Below are 21,305 nucleotides of genomic sequence, written 5' to 3' on the forward strand. Positions count from 1 at the left end.
GACGATGGTGTTGGTGAAGAAAAAACCGAGACTCAGGTGAGCGGGAACTTCTCAAGGAAAGGTGTGGGGTGGCTCGACCGCAGAGTCAACCTCTTTCCTCATGCCAAGCTGCCTCACAGCTGGTAACGTAATAAGGCTAAGAGAAGTGAGCCGATATTTATAGAATATAGATTACAAGTAGCCTGTGGTGGCTGGGCGTGGCGGCTCTCACCTCTATTCCCAGCACTTTGGGAGGCCAGGGCTGCAAAATTACTTGAGTCCAGGAGTTCAAGACCAGTCTACAAAAAATAAAAGAATTAGGCGGGCATGGTGGTGTGTGCCTGTGGTCCCAGCTACTTGGGAAGCTGAGGTGGGAGGATCACGTGAGCCCGGGAGGTTGAGGCTGCGGTGAGCCATGTTTGTGCCACTACACTCTAGTCTTCGTGACAGTGTGAGACTCTGTCTTAAAAAAAATAAATAAAATAAGTAGCTTGTAATTTTAAGTAATTGTCATTTTACCTTATGACACAAGTTTGCAACATTTTTCTGCTGCAGTGCACCCGAGGGATGTGATGTCCCCCCAATAAGGACTCACTAAGATAGCGGTGAATGAATAGCAAATACTTTTTTTTTTTTTTAACGCAGGGTCTCACTGTGTTTCCCAGGCTGGTCTTGACCTCCTGGGCTGAAACAGTTCTCCTACCTTGGCCTCCCAAAATGCTGGGATTGCAGGCGTGAGCCATCATGCCCGCTGCAAATACTTATTGTATGAAGAATAGATTTAAGATAAAATAGACTTTCAGAAAACAGCTTCCACTGCACTACACTGAATACGTAGCACGCATACCAAGTTACCAAAGTAGCTGATTACTTCTTGAGGTCACAGTAAAAATTAAGACCACTGATAAAGTAAGCTTGGAAATTGCTGACTTGAGGTTTAGGAAATAGGGGTGCTTTGCTTTATTAAGGGGAGGCTTCCCTTGGGAATGGCTACAGGGGGTTTTGGTGATAGCACTTTCCAAATAAAACCTAGGGGAAGAGTTTGGAGAAGACACTGCCTGTGTGAGAAGTTACAGCTTTATCATATCTTGCTGTTGTGTCCAGGAAAAACTGCGCTGGAGGCGATGTTTCTGTAAATCAAAGAACAGACAGTGTGAGAATGTCAGCCCTCAACTGGAAGCCATTTGTGTATGGGGGGCTGGCCTCCATCACAGCTGAGTGCGGTAAGGACCTGAGGGTGGTGGGTCACATAGCCTGCTGTGCGTGATGGTGTGTGATGTGAATGTAGTTCAAGTGTAGAATGTGAGATGATGAAATGTTTGTCTCAGAATTCAAAATGTCTTTTAGCTGGGTGTGGTGGCTCACGCGTATAATCTCAGCACTTTAGGAGGCTGAGGCAGGGGAATCCCTTGAGTCTAGGAGTTCTAGACCAGCCTGGGCAACAGAGTGAAACCCCATCTCTGTTAAAAAAAAAAAAATTAGACAGATGTGGTGGCACAGGCCTGTGGTCCCCGCTATTCGGGAGGCAGAGGTGGCAGGATTGCTTAAGTTCAGGAGGTCGAGGCTGTGGTGAGCCACGTGTGCACCACTGCACTCCAGCCTGGGTGACAGAATGAAACCCAGTCTCAAAAAAAAAAAATAAGTTTTCTTTTGGTAATGCTTTTTAAGGCAAAATAGTCATTTTGGCTGCTATTAGCAGTTTAGGGTTCAAAGTTTAGTGGAGAGAAAGTTGATCCTGCTGACCAAACACAAATTTTTAAAAATTTTTTGTTTCGAAACAAGGTCTGGTGCTGTTGCTGAGGCTGGAGTGCAGTCATCTGATCTCAGCTCACTCCAGCCTCTGCCTCCCGTGTTCAAGCGGTCCTCCCACCTGAGTCTCCCGCGTAGGGGAGACTACAGATGTGCACCACCACGCCCGGCTAATTCTTGTATTTTTATTAGAGGTGGAGTTTTGCCATGTTGCCCAGGCTGGTCTTGACTCCCAAGCTCAAGAGATCCACCTGCCTCGGCCTCCCAAAGTGTTGGGATTACAGGCGTGAGCCACCGTGCCCAGCCCCAAACACAAGTTTTATGAATCATTTTTGGATTGTATCTGTCTGTTTTCCTTGTCCTTTCCCCAGCTTTGCCACTGTTAACCTGTTTGGCTGTAAAGAGGTTTGAGAAGCTCAAGGGTGTTCCCTGAGCCAGATAAGATGGACTGTAGTTATCTAGTCACTTTCTGATGATGCACATTATCTAGTTCCCATTTGTGACTTCCTCATCGGTTGGGTTCCACATCAGACCCTGTTTGTTTATTCTCTGGAATCATTCATTCAACAAACACTGATTGAGCAACTGTTGAATGCCCTGTGCTGGGTTGGACACATCATTGCTTCCAGGGCTCAGTCACTGCTGTCCAAGAACAGAATACTACCCCTGTGGGGCTGGGGGGAATTGAGGCCAAGGGGTAAGCTGCATGAGCCGTGGTAACCACCCACTCACCAGCTTAGGCTCTCTGGGCTGGTGGGCTTTCTCGTTGACACCGTGAATCAAGGTTACTGTCTAAGGATGGGTTTTATATATTTGGGTGGACTATTTGTTAGGTAAAGTATTTAACATATTTATTTGCATTATCAGATTTATTTTATTTTATTTTAGAGACAGAGTCTCTCTCTGTCACCCAGTCTGGAGTACGGTGGCGTGATCTTGGCTCACTGCAACCTCTGCCTCCGAGGCTTAAGCGATTCTCCTGCCTCAGCCTCCTGAGTAGCTGGGCTTACAGGTGCCTGCCACCATACCCAGCTAATTTTTGTATTTTTAGTAGAGACTGGGTTTCACCATGTTGGCCAGGTTGGTCTCGAGCTCCTGACCTCAGGTGATCTGCCCACCTCAGCCTCCCAAAGTGCTGGGATTACAGGCATGAGCCACTGCGCCTGGCCCAGATTAATTTTAGACTATAAAACACTCTCCCAAGTGGAAAAACTCCTTTAGAAAATGAAATTTTTTACCTCTTTGTTCACATTGAACCTAACTTTAACCTTCAATTATATACAGAATAGTAACTTACGTTTTTCAATGGATTTCCTGTTTAGGTAAATCATACTGTGTATCTGCTTTCTACAACAATGCTGCCTACCCAAATCCTATGTAGAATAAGATGAGGTATAAATAAAAAGATAAAGGAAAATATATTTATGCATTTTTTGGGTTTTATTAGTCTTTTCATTCCTCAATTTTTAAAAATATAAACAAGATTGCAAAGTGCCATTTCTTAATCACTTTCTTAGTTCACATTATAGTCTGAATGTTTCCTCAGTAATATATCACGACGTATCCTTTAGTTAGTGGAATTTCTTTTTATTAAGTGAATTTCTTTTTAAATTTTAAGGTACATTTCCAATTGATTTAACCAAGACACGGCTCCAGATTCAAGGCCAGACGAATGATGCAAAATTTAAAGAAATTAGATATCGAGGAATGTTGCATGCATTAGTGAGGATAGGCAGAGAAGAAGGACTGAAAGCACTCTACTCGGGGTGAGTAGGCCTTCATGCATTTCTGTGTCCCTGTTCACTGTTTCACATGGGTAGACTTCAGACCAAGACTGCACAGATCACAAGTAAGCAGTTTGAGGTATGTTTGAAAAGAGCATGATAGATTTTTCACTTTTAATTTCAACTCTAATTTCTAAGTATATATATTATGTGGCAAATGTTTTGGTGAAACTTTTACTATATTCAAGTACAGACAGACAACAATAAAAAATTCTGTTTGCTTAAAAACATTCTGTTCAGTTTTTAAACTCTTTGAAAATAGCACTTTTCCTTAGATATTCTGAATTAAGGAGGTTTTTGCCATAATGAAAATTGTATGATGTGGATAAGAGTTGCCATGAACTACTTCCAGTCTTTCAGTATTTAATGAACAGTATTCTGTAGGCACTGGATAGGAAAGTGAGTGAGATCTATATCAGAATACCTACAGGAACAGAACATGGACAGCCTCATGCCATGCTAAGCCTCTTGGTTTTCTCCAGTATACCACACCACAAACTGGTGACCCATAGCCCTGCCATGGATCCACCAATCCCCAAAGGTTTTTGTTTTTTAACTGAGCCAATATTTAAAAAAATGAGAAATTGCACGTAAAAATCTGGGACTCCATCTTCTCGAGAGAAATCAACATTAGGCCCACATTTGTTCAGTTATGACAGTGGTAGCTGGGGTGAAGGATACTGTCTCTGGTTTACAAAACCTCTGTCAACCACATAGTATATGCGTGTGCAGTTCGACCCAGCCTGGATCATTCACTCTTAGCATCTGCTTTCTTGGTACCTGTCAGCATTTTAGTTTGCTATATCTATGGCAGACAGAAGCCACTGAAAGGGTTTAAGAAGGAGGATGGACCTGATCAGCTTACATTGTAAACATCACCTGCCTGCCATGGAGAGAAAGAATTAAGAGACAGCACTAGAAGCAGGGCTGTCATGTAGGAAGACTAGATGAGGATCTGAATTGGTTTCGGGGATGAGGAGAAAGAAAACAGGCTAGAAAACTATTTAGGGTGTAGGATTAATAGCACTATGTGACCTAATATGAGGTTTCCATACATGAAGTGGGTAGAAGAGAAGGAGGAGCCGAGGCTAATGTCTCAATTGGTGGTTTTTGCCAGTGTGTAGCTGGAGGTTCCATGCCCTGGTCTAGGAAACACAAGAGGAAAGATGATTGTTTGGAGAAGGAAGAGAAGCAGTTCAGTGTGGTACCCTATCTGAAGGTATACACAGGACATCTAAATTGAGACTCTAGGAAGATTGGAAATATGTCTTTGGATCTGTGTTGGAAGCATGGATTTGGAGTCATCAGTCTTTTATTTTATTTTTCATTTATTTATTTTGAAACAGGATCTTGCTTTGTCGCCCAGGCTGGAGTGCAGTGGCACAAAATGGCTTACAGCAGCCTCTACCTCCCAGGTTCAAGTGATCCTCTCATTGCAGCCCCCTACATGGCTGGAACTATAGGCACGACAAGCCACTGCACCTACCTGTGCGCGCGCACACACACACACACACACCCCCCACACACAATTTTTTTTTTAGACGGAGTTTCACTTGGTTGCCCAGGCTCACTGCAACCTCTGCCTCCCAGGTTCAAGCAATTCTCCTGCCTCAGCCTTGCGAGTAGCTGGGATTACAGGCACCAGCTACGACAACCGGCCAATTTTTTGTATTTTTAGTAGAGATGGGGTTTTACCATGTTGGCTAGGCTGGTCTTAAACTCCTAACCTCAAGTAATCTGCTGTCTCGGCCTCCCAAAATGCTGGGATTACAGGTGTGAGCTACCGCGTCTGGGCGCTACTTTTATATTTTTTACAGAGATGGGGTTTTGCCATGTTGCCCAGGGTGCTCTCAAACTCCTGAGCTGAAGTGGACTGCCTGCCTTGGCTTCCCAAAGTGCTGGGATTACAGGCATGAACCACCATGCCCAGCCAGTCTTTAGATGGTAGTTGAAGCCTTGGGAGTAGATGAGCTCACACAGGGAGCATGTACAGTAAGGAGAGAAGAAGCATAGGATAGAATTCTGGGGAACCCGAGCAGACACAGGTAGGATGCTGTAGAGAAAAGAAGAGAAGTGGGAGGGGGTAATGCTACAGCAGAACAGGGAGGAGAAAGCTACAAGTAGGACAAAGGGTAAACCGTGGCACACACTGCAAAGAGCCTATACAAGATCCTACTTGAAAAGCCCCATTTTAACTTAGCAACAAAAGTGTCAGTTGGTCACCTTGATGAGGGGAGTTTTGAGGGTGAGGGCAGCAGAAACCCTGATTGCAATTCAAGAAGGAATTGGGGAATTGCGGAAAGAGAGCTGGGGAGTGTCGATGCCACACCGTGGTTGTGGTTTGGAGAGGATAATAGGACAGGCATATTGGATGGAGGAAAGTAGGCTTGTTTTTCCTGATTCTGTCTTGAACTCGTTCACTTACATTTTCATTGAGAATAAATATGAGGGGCCAGACTTTCACTTAGTGAGCTAATAATTTGCACAGATTTATCTGGACCCACCTGTGTGTTTTTTGTTTGTTTGTTTGTTTTTGGTTTTTTTTTGAGACGGAGTCTCGCTCTGTCACCCAGGCTGGAGTGCAGTGGTGCGATCTCGGCTCACTGCAAGCTCCGTCTCCCGGGTTCCCACCATTCTACTGCCTCAGCCTCCCAAGTAGCTGGGACTACAAGTGCCTGCCACCACACCTGGCTAATTTTTTGTTTTTTTAGTAGAGACGGGGTTTCATAGTGTTAGCCAAGATGGTCTCAATCTCCTGGCCTCGTGTTCCGCCCGCCTTGGCCTCCCAAAGTGCTGGGATTACAGGTGTGAGCCACCGCGCCTGGCCCCACCTGTTTTTTTTTTGGATTCTGAATTTTAAGAAATCGTTTTAGAGGCTGGGTGCGGAGGCCAGCCTCAGGTTTGGGAGGCCAACACCTGAGGTCAGGAGTTCGAGACCAGCCTGACCAACATGGTGAAACCCTGTCTCTACTAAAAATACAAAAATTAGCCAGGTGTGATGTCCGGTGCCTGTATTCCCAGCTACTCGGGAGGCTGAGGCAGAAGAATCGCTTGAACCCAGGAGGCAGAGCTTGCAGTGCGCTGAGATCATACCATTATACTCAATGCAATGAGTGCAATGGGTGGCAGAGCAAAACTATGTCTCAAAAAATAAAAAATATTGTTTTAGAGAACGTAGTTTGATTATGGATGGCATTCTGCCTGTGGGTTGCCTAGCCCATGTTAAGTGATTTTTATATTGCTTTTGTCCCTTTGTACATTGATTTAACAGGATTGCCCCCGCGATGTTACGCCAGGCATCCTATGGCACCATCAAGATAGGCACTTACCAGAGCTTGAAGCGACTATTCGTTGAACGCCCAGAAGGTGAGTGGGGAATCTGTTTTCCCGCTGTGAACAGGAGGTGGGTTGTTTGTCTTTCTATTCAAGTGGTTCTGGAGCAGGTTTTCTTCAGCTTATTTGTGACTTTCCTGCCGCTACAAGAACTCTGGGTGTAAAGTTAATTGTGCTGAAAGCAAGTTGGTTATCAGCTCAATTGAGGGGAGAAATAATGAAAAGGAACCATCTCTGCAACCATTTTAATTAGTTGTCCCCATTTCCAAAATGCCTAGACCAGGGGATGTGTTGTGACCATTCCATCCAACTTAAAATTTGCTAAAATCATATGAATTGTCATCTAGTTTTCAGGAAAACAGTGAATACATTTCTTAATGTTAACAACACTGAATGCTAATACTCTGCAGCTTTTTGGTTCTGTGGCTTTGTTTTAATCCATAGAACTGCCTGTCTTCATCTCTTTTCACAATGGGTTGAGTACCAGACACTATTATGTGAGAGTGGCAAACAAGAGCTAAGATGCTTTGGAAATACTTCAGGATATTTCAAACTAAATACATATGATGTGCTATGAAAACTTTCTGTGCCAAATAAGTCGTCATGTTATCTCATAGGAATTATTGTCCTAACAGACATAGCTCATCTGAATTACGATGGTCTGAATTTATACATAAATGTGAATTGGGGCCGGGTGCAGTGGCTCATGCCTGTAATCCCAGTGCTTTGGGGAGGCTGAGGCGGTGGATCACTTGAGCCCAGGAGCTCCAGACCAGCCTGGGCAACATGGTGAAACACCATCCCTACGAAAAATACAAAATATTAGCCAGGTGTGGAAGTGCACGCCTGTAGTCCCAGCTATTGGGGAGGCTGAGGTGGGAGGATCACCTGAGTTCAGGAGGTCGAGGCTGCAGGGAGCTGTAATTGTGCCACTGCACTCCAGCCTAGATAACAGAGTGAGACCCTATCTCAAAAGAAAAAAAATAAACTCACATTTAGATATCAAGAAAGTTTGCAAAGCAAAATTCCTTCATTAGTGAAATTTCTAATCCTTTTAAAATTACTGGATTCATGAAGCATACTTTTTTTTTTTTGAGATGGCATCTTGGTCTGTTGCCCAGGCTGGGGTACAGTGGTGTGGTCTCGGTTCACTGCAACCTGCACCTCCCGTGTTCAAGTGATTCTCCTGCCTCAGCCTCCAAGTAGCTGGGATTACAGGCAGCTGCCACCACATCCAGCTAATTTTTGTATTTTTAGTAGAGACGGGGTTTCACCATGTTGGACAGGCTGGTCTCAAACTCCTGACCTCAAGTGATCCACCCACCTTGGTATCCCAAAGTGCTGGGATTACAGATGTGAGCCACGGTGCCCAGCCTGAAGCATACGTTTTTAAATCTTAAGGTGAACAAGTAATGTGTAAATAAGTTGAGTTTCTCACAGGAAGAACTCTGTAAATATGTAGAGTCAAATAACGTGTCATTGTTTACAGATGAAACTCTACTGATAAATGTGATATGTGGAATTCTCTCTGGAGTCATATCTTCAACCATTGCTAATCCAACTGATGTTTTGAAAGTAAGCTGTGCTATCTATATCTTATAGGCACATTCCACATTTTCTTATTGAGAACAACATTCAGGTAATGGAATCTGTGAATGTAGCATCTGTGTATATGTGAATCTGTTTATAATTTAAGTGCCATGAAGACTCTAACTTTTCAATGTCCACAAGGTGGGTTTCCCACTGATACAGATGAACTCAAAAGTAGAGCTCATTTTGGAGACAGGTTTTGGTGATTGAGGAGAAAAAAAAATTTAGGCTTGGCCTGCATTTGATTTTCGTTTTTCATGGAAAATCTTCTTTGTTTTATTGGTTCATTAAATATAGATGGACTGCAAGTTTTGCACAAATCTAGGCTGCTCATTAATGATTATTTTTGAATCCATCTTTTTTTTTTTCTTTTTCTTTTTTTTTTAAGATGGAGTCTCACTCTGTCACCCAGGCTGGAGTGCAGTGGCACGATGTCAGCTCACTGCGACCTCCGCCCCCCTGGGTTCAAACGATTCTCCTGCCTCAGCCTCCTGAGTAGCTGGCATTACAGGCGCCTGCCACCGTGCCCAGCTAATTTTTGTATTTTTAGTAGATATGGGGTTTCACTGTCTTGGCCAGGCTGATCTTGATCTCCTGACCTCGTGATCCACCCGCCTTTGCCTCCCAAAGTGCTGGGATTACAGGCGTGAGCCACCATGCCCCGCCTGCATCTTCTTTGTTAAATTTAATTCAGGAAATACAGATGAAAAAATTTAATTACTACAATTAGATTACATAACACATTAGGTGACCTTATTGAAAATACTAGGGATATTATAACTTCTTAATTCCTTTTTGGAATAAAGCAAGGAAGTAAGTAATTAAATAAAATAAAAATTCAGTATGACTTATTTTTGAACTCCTACTGAGTATTCCTTTCCTATCTCCCCTCTTTTCTTTTTCTGCCCCACTATTTAACTAGTATTCTATGCTTCTACCTTGTACCAGTTGGTATATGCCATGGTTAGAATCCAAAAATGAGTAAGACAAGGACCCTGCCCTCAGAGAGCCTTCAATCTAATAGGGAATTCTGACAAGCATTACAGCCATCTGCAGTGTTCTGGGTACACTACAGTTATACATGCATTGTAGCAAAGGGACCACGTGGGTAAGGAAGAAATGCAAGGTACCTTTGCCATAAGTTTACCAGTAGTGGGGTAAGAGAGCTAGAGAAAAATATTCACCCTCTTATTAATTTCTTAATTATATCTTAGGCCTTCTGGGAAGGTAGTTCCTGTATCTTGGTTCATTTTCCCATGTTAGTGTGGCAAGAACAGTTCCTTTAGAAGTTAGTGGTAATGTATTTGCTCTGTAAACAAAAATAAGGTACACATTTTTTAGTAAAAAATCTGTTTTCATTCTTAAAAATGCAAAGAGCTACATCAAACATTATGTTTATGTTGGAATCTTGGTCATGTGGATTCCACTAATTAAAGCGTAACAGAGTGTGGCAGGTATCATGTGGCTCTCGCTTGGCCAGCTCGCCTGCATACCTTCGGTTCAGCTGGTTGGAGACTGTAGTGGCTTGGAGCAGCTAATTTAAGAACTATGCTTGTCTATGCTTAATGCTGCCAAGTACGCTGGATAACTCATTAATTTTATTAAACCTTTGTAATTAACTTTTCTCTCACCTATATAGTAGTAGGGAAGTGTGCTGTTTTCTATCCTTCTAGAAAGACGTTTTTCACAAAATCAATTTCTTTTTTGACACTTAATGAACTGCTGTGCGTAGGACTCTGGACTCTCCTAGATGCTTTTTGGGGATCTCAGAGTTCCTAAGAAAAAATTTTTAGTCATTTTAAGGTAGCATCATAGCAGTATTTATATGACAGTTTTTTCTCTGCTAATGGTTATTTAGCAACTGACTGACTGACTGAGTGACTGACTGTCAGAGGTATCCATTGGTTGGGGCTGGGATTGTGGTAGTTTCTTTCTGATGTTGGTCTTTAAAATAATCTCTAGATTCGGATGCAAGCGCAAAGCAGCACCATTCAAGGAGGGATGATAGGCAACTTCATGAACATTTACCAGCAAGAGGGGACAAGAGGGCTGTGGAAGGTAAGCCGGAAGGATGGATCCAACTGATTTATTTAGTTCTTTCTTCCTTTTTTGAATTTATTTGTTCTATTTCTATCACTTAATTTTAATCCAAGTGTCGTAATGGAGTAAGGGAAGAAGAGTGGCATCTTCTGCCCATGCAAATATCTTTCTTTATTTTCCTATCTATAAAATGGGCATATAAGGAATATGTCATTTTTTTTTTTTTGGAGACGGAGTCTCACCCTGTTGCCCAGACTGGAGTGCAGTGGCTCAATCTTGGCTCATTGCAACCTCCACCTCCTGGGTTCAAGCAATTCTCCTGCCTCAGCCTCCTGAGTGACTGGGATTACAGGCATGCGCCACCACACCCGGCTAATTTTTGTATTTTTAGTAGAGACAGGGTTTCCCCATGTTGGTCAGGCTGTTCTCAAACTCCTGACCTCAGGTGATCCGCCTGCCTTGGCCTCCCAAAGTGCTGGGATTACAGTTGTGAGCCACTGCACCTGGCCTATGTCAGGATTTTTAAAGTTCCCTTTGACTAATTTATGAATAAGATGTTGTGTGAAGGATAAGCACTTTTTTTATTGTTGTTTGGTCGTTTGCTCTTTTTTTTTTTTTTTTTTTTAATTCTTATGGAGAAGTAGGTTACAGTTCCATTGGGTGTTTTGATCCATACGATTTCATGGCTTGTAACTGAAGTCTGTTATTAGGCATGCATGCGGTGTACAGTGTTATTTCCTAGTATTCTAATGACTTGTCAGTTCATAGAATAGCCCCTAAAGATCATCCAGTGCGATCTCTCTGTTCATACAAGGAAACCGGAGGCTCTGAGAGGTGACTTGTCCTGGCCAAAGTCTGGCCCAAGGTCATATAGTTAATGCCAGCATCAGAATTAGACTTCAGAGTTTTTGAGTTCTTGCCCTGTGATCTTTTCCACTCTGTCACTCTACATTTCTGCCTCCCCAGAGGAAAAGATAAAAATTGATCATAGTTTATGGATTAGAACCTTTGCACATTTGCAAGACTCGTTCTACAGAGGCAAATCAGAATCATTTTTATTGTTAATGTTTTTACCCAGGGTGTGTCCCTTACTGCGCAGAGGGCTGCTATTGTTGTTGGTGTGGAGCTGCCGGTCTATGACATCACCAAGAAGCATCTTATTCTCTCGGGCCTGATGGGAGACACTGTGTACACCCACTTCCTGTATGTGTATGGATTTTTAAAAAATTAATCTTTTAGGTATGCATGAGTTTAGGGTGGAAATTTGGCACAAATTTATAGAAATTCTAAAGCAAGTTTATTATAAAAGTATTATATTCTCATATTTGAAAAGTTGCAGTGCAGAAGTGAGGCAGGACCAAGTAAAAGTCCTTATTCCTGTACGTAGGCAGCTATTGTTAACAGTTTGATAAGTATCTTCCAGGCGTTTTCTATGTGTATGCAAACATTGTCTACAAAAGTGTATTATATGAACTTTATTACACAGATAAGATCATGTTTTACATTCTTTTATTTGCTTTTCAAAATTTAACAACAGGTTGGGCACAGTAGTTCATGCCTGTAATCCCAGGACTTTGGGAGGCCGAGGCAGGAGGATCAGTTGAGCCTAGGAATTCAAGACCAGCTTGGGCGACAAAATGAGGCCCCATTTCTACAAAAAATTAAAAACTTAGCTGGGCATGGTGGTGCATGGCTATGGTCCCAGCAACATGGGAGACTGAGGCAGGAGGATTGCTTGAGCTCAGGAAGTTGAGGCTGCAGTGAGCCTTGATTGGGCCACTGAGCTCTAGCCTGGGCAACAGAGAAAGACCCTGTCTCTAAAATAAAATATGATTTGACAACATATTCCAAATATCTTTGAGTGCTTACAGACTTCATGTCAGTACTTACAGACTTTATTTATTTATTTGAGACAGGGTATCACTGTGTTACCCGGGCTGGAGTACAGTGGTGCAATCTCGGCTCACTGCAGCCTCTACCTCCTGGGCTCAAGTGATCCTCCTGCCTCAGCCTTTCAAGTAGCTGGGACTGCAGGCGCAAGCCACCACACCTGGCTAATTTTTGTATTTTTTTGTAGAGCTGTGGTTTTGCCATGTCACCCAGGCTGGTCTCAAACTCCTAGACTTAAGTGACCCACCCACCTCAGCCTCCCAAAGTGCTGGGATTACAGGTGTCAGCCATTGCAGGCCTGGTCTTCGTTTATTTTTAATAGCTGCAGATTATCACATTGTATGGATATATCATACATATATATTATCATACATACATATATATATATATATAAAATCATATATAATCCATTGGTGGGCAATGTGTGGAGACTGTTCTGATTGTCACAACCAAGGGGAATACTACTGACATCTAGTGGGAGAGGCAGGGATATAGCTAGTGCTGAGGCTGAGAAACCTTGCTCTGAATTAATTGATACAAAGTATGGTCCGTGGTAGTCTTGTGGGACTGAAAATATAGCAGAACCTAAGACCTTTGAGGGGCATTATAGTAGGGAGATCTTTTTCTTTGATGTCTAGGAAACGATTTAATTATGATATGGCTAGAATTACTCTGATGTCCACTTACAGGTAAATAGATGGGAAAGATCATCCTTGGAGGATTTCCTTTATGTTTTATGATCCTTTGACATTCTAGAATGTCAAGTATTCTTAGCTGTGGCTGGGATTTATCAGCTAGTATAATCGGTCCTAATATTTAAGCAGTTTATCAAGCTCTCTAGATACGGCCCTTCTTGATAATGTTTCATGTTGATATATGTTAGTTTAACATAGTTTGGGGGCTGGGCATGGTGGCTCATGCCTGTAATCTGAGCACTTTGGGAGACTAAGGTGGGCAGATCACTTGAGATCAGGAGTCCGAGATCAGCCTGGCCAACATGGCAAAACCCCATCTCTACTAAAAATATGAAAAAAATTAGCTGGGTGTGGTAGAGTGTGCCTGAAATCCAGCTACTTGGGAGGCTGAGGCAGGAGAATCGCCTGAACTTGGGAGGCAGAGGTTGCAGTGAGCCAAGGTCACACCATTGAACTCCAGCCTGGGCAACAGAGCATGACTTTGTCTCAAAAACAAACAAAACACAAAAACCACAAACAAGAAAACCCCATAGTTTGGTCAGAAGCTGTTTTCTGCCTTCGATGGTGGTTGTAGCTCAGTGGTGGTTAACTTTTTTTTTTTCCAATGGTGTCTTTATAGCTCAAGCTTCACCTGTGGTCTGGCAGGGGCCCTGGCCTCAAACCCTGTTGATGTTGTGAGGACACGTATGATGAATCAGAGAGTCCTTCAAGATGGCAGATGCTCTGGCTACACAGGAACCCTGGATTGCTTGTTACAGGTAAGAGCAAATGTCTGTCTCTGCAGGATTGTGAATTATATATATTTTTTGATCTAAGAAGTAACTGAATTATGAGAGCTACTAAAACTAAGATGAATGATGCTTTAAAGCCCTGAGATGTACATATAGGAGACCATTTTTGCCATAGTGTGCTTAACGTTTATAAATACAATGTTGTTTTCTTTATACCTCCATTCTCCTGTGAAAGGTGAGAAAATAATAATATTTCCTGTGATTATAGAAGAACTGGGTCTCCTTCCAAAATATACTTTCTTCCTTTTGGGTCAAACTAGTATGAATATCCCTCATTCAGACATCTCTTCTTAAAGGAACACATCAATCTTACTTTAATTCTCAGTTTAAATAATTGGGCCTACTGTTTTATGAGTGGGTGAAAGTTTTCAACTGCTCCCTCACTAGATTGCCAGTGGTCAGATTAGGAGCCACTTTTTTTTTTTTAGGTGGTATTTATTTATTTATTTTCAAGTTTCAATGTATTTTAGATTCAGGGGATACATGTCCATGTTTGTTAGATTGGGGTTCTAATGTACCCATTACCCAAATAGTGAACATTACACCAGATAGATAATTTTTCAACTCTAGCGTCTCCCCTTTAGGAGTCCCCAGTGTCTGTTATTTCTATCTTTATGTCCGTATATACCCATTGTTTAGCTCCCACTTAAAAGCGAGAACATGTGGTTTTTGATTTTCTTTTTCTGCGTTGGTTTGCTCAGGATAATGGCCTGCAGCTCCATCCATGTTGCTGCAAGGAAGGTGATTTCTTTTTTATGGCTACAGGGGCCGCTTTTGTGGTTCCTGTTTTCCGACATGACACCAGCACATTTTACCCTTCAGGTGTTGCCTTAATAAAGCAAAGACACTTACCATATTCATCCACCCAACAACTTGGGAAATAGTGGTACTCTGAATGATATCTCTACCACTATTGCTTCATTTCTGACCTGTTCAGGAGCCCACATGACACGGAAGCAAAAGACCCTAATTGGAATTAAATCTCATTTGTTACTCATTCAACACTGTTTATCTGTTTTGTGTGGAGTTCATTCAGTCCTCTTTGGGGTTGTTGGGCGTGGAGCCTTAGTCTTTCACCCACACAGAAGCCTCTAAAGAGCAAAGATTTCGTAGGCAGTCCTTCCAAACAGGATTTTATTTTTAAGAAAAACAAATCAGTCTGGCCACTAATTATTATTATTATTATTATTTTTTTTTTCTTTTTTTTTGAGACAGAGTCTTGCTTTTTCACCCAGGCTGGAGTGCAGTGGCGTGATCTTGGCTCACTGCAAGCTCTACCTCCCAGGTTCACGCCATTCTCCTGCCTCAGCCTCCCAAGTAACTGGGACTACGGGTGCCCGACACTATGCCCAGCTAATTTGTTTTTGTATTTTTAGTAGAGACAGGGTTTCACTGTGTTAACCAGGATGGTCTCGATCTCCTGACCTCGTGATCCGCCTGCCTCGGCCTCCCAAAGTGCTGGGATTACAGGCGAAAGCCACTGTGCCCGGCCTGGCCACTAATTAGTAATGCATTTGGCATAATTAGAAAGTTGGAAGTTAACTTTTTTTTTTCTTTTAACAGACATGGAAGAATGAAGGGTTTTTTGCTCTCTATAAAGGCTTTTGGCCAAATTGGTTGAGACTTGGTCCTTGGAATATCATTGTATCCTTTTCTGTTGCAATAGATCTAGAAAATGATATAGCTAAAGAATACCATTTGTATAAACTCTCATGTTATTAATTACAATTTAGAAGTAGGTTCTGATTCTTTTGAGTTCCTCTGATGCTAGGAAGTCACTAGTTTCTTTTTTAGGAAGTGTAAAGTCTCTGTGCTAGACACTGAATCTTGCTTTGACGGTGATATTATTCAAAAGTAATGATACTACTAAAAATGTTTAGTTAGACTCTGTTCTAGAAGCTGAGGATATTTATGATTTCAGAGAGAGAGAGAAGGATTGGCTTTATAGCCCTAGCCACCTTGGGAAGGATGTGGTTGGCAACGATGTCTTAGAATGCCTATCTTAGAGCGCGCCTGAAGATAAACAGGAATTAGCTCCGGAATTGTTTGGCAGGCCGGCACGCTTCCTGTGTGCCACAGTGGGAGGCAGGAAAGGAAAGGCAGGTAACTTTTTTTTTGTTTTTGAGACTGAGTCTTTACTCTGTCACGCAGACTGGAGTGTAGTGGCATAATCTCGGGTCACTGCCATCTCCGCCTCCTGGGTTCTAGCAATTCTCCTGCCTCAGCCTCCTGAGTAGCTGGGATTACAGGCACATACGACCATGCCTGGCTAATTTTGGTATTTTTTAGTAGAGATGGGGTTTCACCATGTTGGCCAGGCTGGTCTCAAACTCCTGACCTCAAGTGACCCGCCCCTTGGCCTCCCAAAGTGCTGGGATTACAGGCATGAGCCACCGCGCCCGTGAGGCAGTTAATTAGACACGGAAGGGCAGAATGGTGAAGCAGGAATGCTGGCTTTCGCCGTCCTCTTGTTGCTCTTTATCAGCTCCCGCCTCCCGAGGAAGGCTGCGTAGTGGAAGCCTTTGAGGAGAGCTTCCCAGGACTTGCTAACTGTCTTTCTCTCTCTCTCAAAAGCTTACCGTGCTGGAAAGTTTTTCCACCACAGCAAAGCCACAAAAGCTAATCAGCGTAGATGCCATCTCAGAAGAGGATGATGCCACGGGATTTACATATCTCAGCTGTGATCTTTCTGTTCCAAGCTGACCTTGGAAGGCTTATGGGCAGATAGTTTGATGTAGTTAAGGATGGAACCCCTTTTATTTAATCGTGTCCATAGCGTGGGTCTGCCTGTACCTATTTGTTATTAAGTGTGTCATTTGTAAGTCTGTTGTTATGCACTGGAGTTGTGAAGATGGCATTTTCTGTGTCATCCTTAACCCATAACCACAGTTCTTTGTGACATACGAGCAGTTGAAGAAATTGGATTTGTGACAAGTCAAGGCTGCATGAGACATCTTTCTGAAAATGGTAACTTCTGAAACAGCAAAGCTTCCTGTGTTTCACGCTGCTTCTCACTGCTTGGCTCATCACAGATTGTGGGATGTGAGCAACAGATGAAGATTGGGTTAGTTCAGATTGCTGTGTGTTGGCATTGGATGCTCTTCATCAAACGTTTAATGGCATAAACTAACATCCAAACACTAGTCTTTACCGTTGGAGCACCCTTCAACATCAAAGATAATATATGAAATGCATGTTTCTTGCTAAAGAAAACTTGCAAGAAAATCAGGAGCTCTGGATTGTTTTATTCAGGGAGAGTAGCTCCTGATGCATCTCAGCTCATGACTGAGAACATCAGACTGCTCTAGAAAAGCTCATCGGAACCATGGAATGGAGCCTCCGAGAAGATATTGTGGCTTCTGAATTTCTGGGAACTTTTGCTCCTTGTCAGCTGAAGAAATTTCATGTATGGAGACCTGGACTGTTCAACCCCAGGTATAAACGGTGCAGGAAATGGATCCTAGGAATATCGCACTGCTTTATAATTTCCTATTTTGGCAGGATCTTCCACTTATAATAAGTGATTTTAAGCTTTTGAAGACTTGACATTTGTGAGAAATTGTTACAAAGTAATAATCTCTAAATTCGTGGTGGTGTTATGCGTTGGCTTTGAAGGTTGCAAGGTCTGTATTGGTGGGAGGTGTTTTCAAGCAGCTTAGGTTCTGTCTTAGGTAATGTTAGTAATTAGCTTTATGATTTTTAGCAAAAAAAAAAAAATGTATTTCCCAATGTGTAAAATGGGGATAATAACATCTATTGATGTAGAGGGTCAAATGAAGAACAAAAAGTAGCTGCTGCTACTTGACTTGAAATGTAAGTATGTTTACATCATGCTGTGGAATAGCTCTAAACAGTCTATGTAGAAGAGGAGCGTGTTATCCTGGGCTTGTCATGGTAATTGTGAATGAAGCCCTTTGTTAAGGTCTTATTAAAGAAAGAACACTGTATAAGTTCAGGCTTTAGTACATTTTCCTTAGCAAAATGTTGGTAGTGAATCAAAGAGTTGATTTCTCCAGCTTTCCACTTTTTACTTTAGTTTGTGCTGTGCCTGCCTTGGACTTCCTGTTTAGTTTGGATGGAAAATACCTGCTTGAAATTTTAACAATGATTTCTTTAATGCATCTATTTAGCTAGTTTCTGATAGGTGACATGTAATATTTTCCCTTTTTCTTTCCTTCTATAGACACAATAAATCATTCTCCCTCTTCTTTTTTTCTTTTTCTATTTTCTTATTCTTTTCTCTAACCTGCTTCAGAGAAAGAGCCCTCTTCCTTCTTGTCTTCATCTTACTCTTTTCAAAACAAAAGATGACTGTGAGAACCCCAAGAACCTCCACTTCCAGAAGGCAGCCACAGGACAGGGAACATATTTATTTGGGTCCCTTCGGTTCCCCCTTTGAGAACATTAAATACATGCTAGCTGGGGCTCCAGGGCATTCTCCTTCCACAGTAGTGCGGCCAAATTCCCAGTTTGGCCAGTCTCTTCGTTGAGACAGAATAGAAGGAATGCAGGGTTTTGTGGGGGATCAGATAATTTTTCCTCCCAGGCATTTTTCCCTTGCTTTCCTTATGAATGAATGGTCCCTTTGAATATTATTTCCAAAAGTGAGAGCTAAGACAAAATCATCAAAAAGAGAGGATAAAAGATGGGAGGGTTTGGGTAGGGTGACCTGTTAATTGCTTAGACTCAGATGAAAGTCCACCTCTCCCTGGGCAATCCTAGAGGGCAGCAGAGGACCCCAGAGCTCATTCAGGCCTTGCTCCTGGTTCTAAACTACACCTTAGGACTTTTTCTTCTTTCCAAAACATTCCATTGATTTTATAAAGACTTTCTATAGTGAGGCTTTCACTGTTGAGATCTCTGAGTTTAAAGATTGCTTTTCTTGAACCACTCTTTTTTTAATGTAGAAAAATTTTATTTTTTCAAATGTGCATACGATTTTTAAAACAGTAGAAGCAAATTCATTCTGCAGACCATGTAAAGAGTGAATGTCAGACAGTATTCATTATTACCAGTTTATTCAGATTACGTACATGTTCCTACCAAGGTGGAAAGAAATTCAAACCTCATGGTGAAACTAAGCATGATTTAAGATAGAAGCATAGTATTTCTTCAGTGTAGATTTGTTAAGTGCCTTATTGAACAGGATCTTAACCTACTTTTTCTGTTTTTTTGGAAGAGTTAATGCAATTGTTGAAGCTTCTAACCAAGAAACAACTTAAGGAATCGGGAGACTTGGTCTCCTTGTTTTCAGGGGTCTGGCTGTAAGTCCCTCCCCACCTTTGGGTATTCTTAAATATGCCAAAAGGAATTCTAGTTTTTATAACCAATGGGTTTTTTTTGTTTGTGTGCTTATGGATTTGTGTAATCATTGATACTTAATGTTGTGGATTCGTAATATAAAAAGTGGCTCCTGTCCTTTATATTTATTCATGTGCTAGAAATAGTACACATTATATAGAGTATGAAGTTTTCATAAGCCTTTGTATTTCAAGCTCTTTATTTAAACATTGTTGGAATATGTGACATAAGCCTTGTTTCATTTATTTAATAAACTGGAGTAATATATAATAATAAAAATGATTTCTGGTTATTTCAGATAAATGGAAACATTCAAACAAAGGCAAACTACGTGGAGTCTAGAAGGCTGGAGTAGAAATACTGTTGCAGCTGCAGACATTTCTCTCTGCATGGAGAAGTTGCTGGGATAATCTTACTCATTGCCTGGCACCTGTGTGGTTCTCCTCCCCCGCTATCCCCCCTTCCCATGTATGAAATACCTGGCAGCTCAGTCCAAGCCAGTGAACTTGATTTGAGGACTGGCTTCGCATTCGAAAATACCAGTGGGAGGACGTCAGTGACGTGAACTGTCCGATCCCCTCAGCCCTTCATACAGTGTTGGGTGTTGCTAGAGGCAGATGGAGGGATCCTTGGTCAACTGTGGACCAGGCAGGGACACCTGGGTGGCAGAAAACAACCAGCTAACTCAATGCGAAGTGGGTTCATTAATCTTTTTAGCTGAAACTATTCTCTAGGTGCCTGTTTTAGCATGTGAATTAAACATAGTTGTTTATTTAAAAACGAACATTGGGAGCCAGGTACAGTAGATCACTTGAGTTCAGGAGTTTGAGACCAGCCTAGCCAAGATGGTGAAACCCCATCTCTACTAAAAATACAAAAATTAGCTGGGCATGGTGTCATGCACCTGTAATCCCACCTTCTCAGGAGGCTGAAGCAGGAGAAGCTCTTGAACCCGGGAGGTGGAGGTTACATTGAGCTGAGATCACTGCACTCCAGCCTGGGAGACAAGAGTGAGACTCCATTTCACAAAGCATAAATAAATGGTAAAATGGGGGAAAGAGGGGAGCTATTTTTTTTTCTTTAATTTTATTTTTTAGGGTGGTTTTAGCAAAATTGAATGGAAGGTACAGAGATTCCCATGTACCCCTGTCTCCTCCATGATCAACATTCTGCACCAGAGCAGTGCATTTATTACAACTGATGAACCTATTTGATGCATCATTGTCACTCAGAGTCCATAGTTTACAGTAGAGTTCACTCTTGGTGTTGTACATTCTGTGGATTTGGATGACTGTATAGTGATGCATATCCACCATTATTGTATCATACAGTTTCACAGTCCTAAAAGTGGGGAGATTGGCCTCAATTCTCCTACCTAAGAGACTGAATGACTTATCCATATATGGTTGCCTCCATATGAAGAGCAGTGAGAACCGCCAGCTGCTGGTGTGTCTCAAATGCCTGTGAACAGTGAAATCCTCACTTGGATGGCAGCACCTGCTAGACACAATTGGCTTTAAATCCAGGATATTTATTTTTAAACCAGCAGCTGGGGAAATGTGACAGGATAAATTTTTGGTAGATTACAAGTAGATTCATTCTGTGGCAAAGGAGGGAAATAGAAGACAGTGTATAGATCTGTTTCTCAAAAGGTTGATGTAAATAGTGGAACCATGAGTACCAAGAGCAAAACATTGGAAACAACTTATATGTCTGTAAGCATCCCCTGCTTTCCAGACTACGGCCCCTCTGTATAATGGCTTGCCATGTTCTTCTTGAGAAGAATGAGTTCCATCTCAGCCTGCTGAGATTTCTTTCTTTTTTTTTCTTTTGAGACAGGGTCTTGCTTTGTTGCCTAGGCTGGAGTGCAGTGGTGCATGATCGTGGCTTGAGCCTGGTTAATTTTTGTATTTTTACTAGAAACAGGGTTTCGTCATGTTGCCCAGGCTGATCTCAAACACCTGGATTCAAGCGATCCGCCCACCTCGACCTCCCAAAGTGTTGGGATTAGAGATGTGAGCCACCGCGCTTGGCCAAGATTCCTTGATGGTCAAAGAAATCGAAACGTCTGTCAGCTAGTGTTCAGTTCAGGCTGAGATGAAAAAATGTTTTACTTGTAAAATATATATAACATAAAACGTGACCATCCTAAC

At 42.2% G+C, this 21,305-nt stretch overlaps 1 protein-coding gene across 6 annotated transcripts in view; it reads left to right on the plus strand.

Annotated features, from left to right (window-relative positions):
• The window catches only part of SLC25A30 (solute carrier family 25 member 30), a 78,198-nt gene extending 58,767 nt beyond the window's left edge, over nt 1-19,431 (plus strand). For 3 of the 6 annotated variants that reach the window (XM_077974326.1, XM_015121015.3, XM_028837282.2), the window contains 9 exons: nt 1,084-1,202; nt 3,347-3,494; nt 6,784-6,878; nt 8,335-8,420; nt 10,398-10,493; nt 11,554-11,678; nt 13,680-13,818; nt 15,415-15,495; nt 16,741-19,431. In XM_077974326.1, the coding sequence (XP_077830452.1) occupies nt 1,139-1,202; nt 3,347-3,494; nt 6,784-6,878; nt 8,335-8,420; nt 10,398-10,493; nt 11,554-11,678; nt 13,680-13,818; nt 15,415-15,495; nt 16,741-16,782 (876 nt within the window). In that variant the 5' untranslated portion in view covers nt 1,084-1,138 and the 3' untranslated portion in view covers nt 16,783-19,431. Of the gene's footprint in view, nt 1-1,083; nt 1,203-3,346; nt 3,495-6,783; nt 6,879-8,334; nt 8,421-10,397; nt 10,494-11,553; nt 11,679-13,679; nt 13,819-15,414; nt 15,496-16,425 lie in introns of all 6 variants that reach the window. The other 3 variants (XM_028837281.2, XM_077974325.1, XM_028837280.2) reach the window with 1 other exon arrangement.
• The last annotated feature ends 1,874 nt before the right edge of the window (nt 19,432-21,305 follow it).

Source organism: Macaca mulatta, chromosome 17 (assembly GCF_049350105.2).
Source record: "Macaca mulatta isolate MMU2019108-1 chromosome 17, T2T-MMU8v2.0, whole genome shotgun sequence".
In the NCBI taxonomy this organism is placed as follows: domain Eukaryota; kingdom Metazoa; phylum Chordata; class Mammalia; order Primates; family Cercopithecidae; genus Macaca; species Macaca mulatta.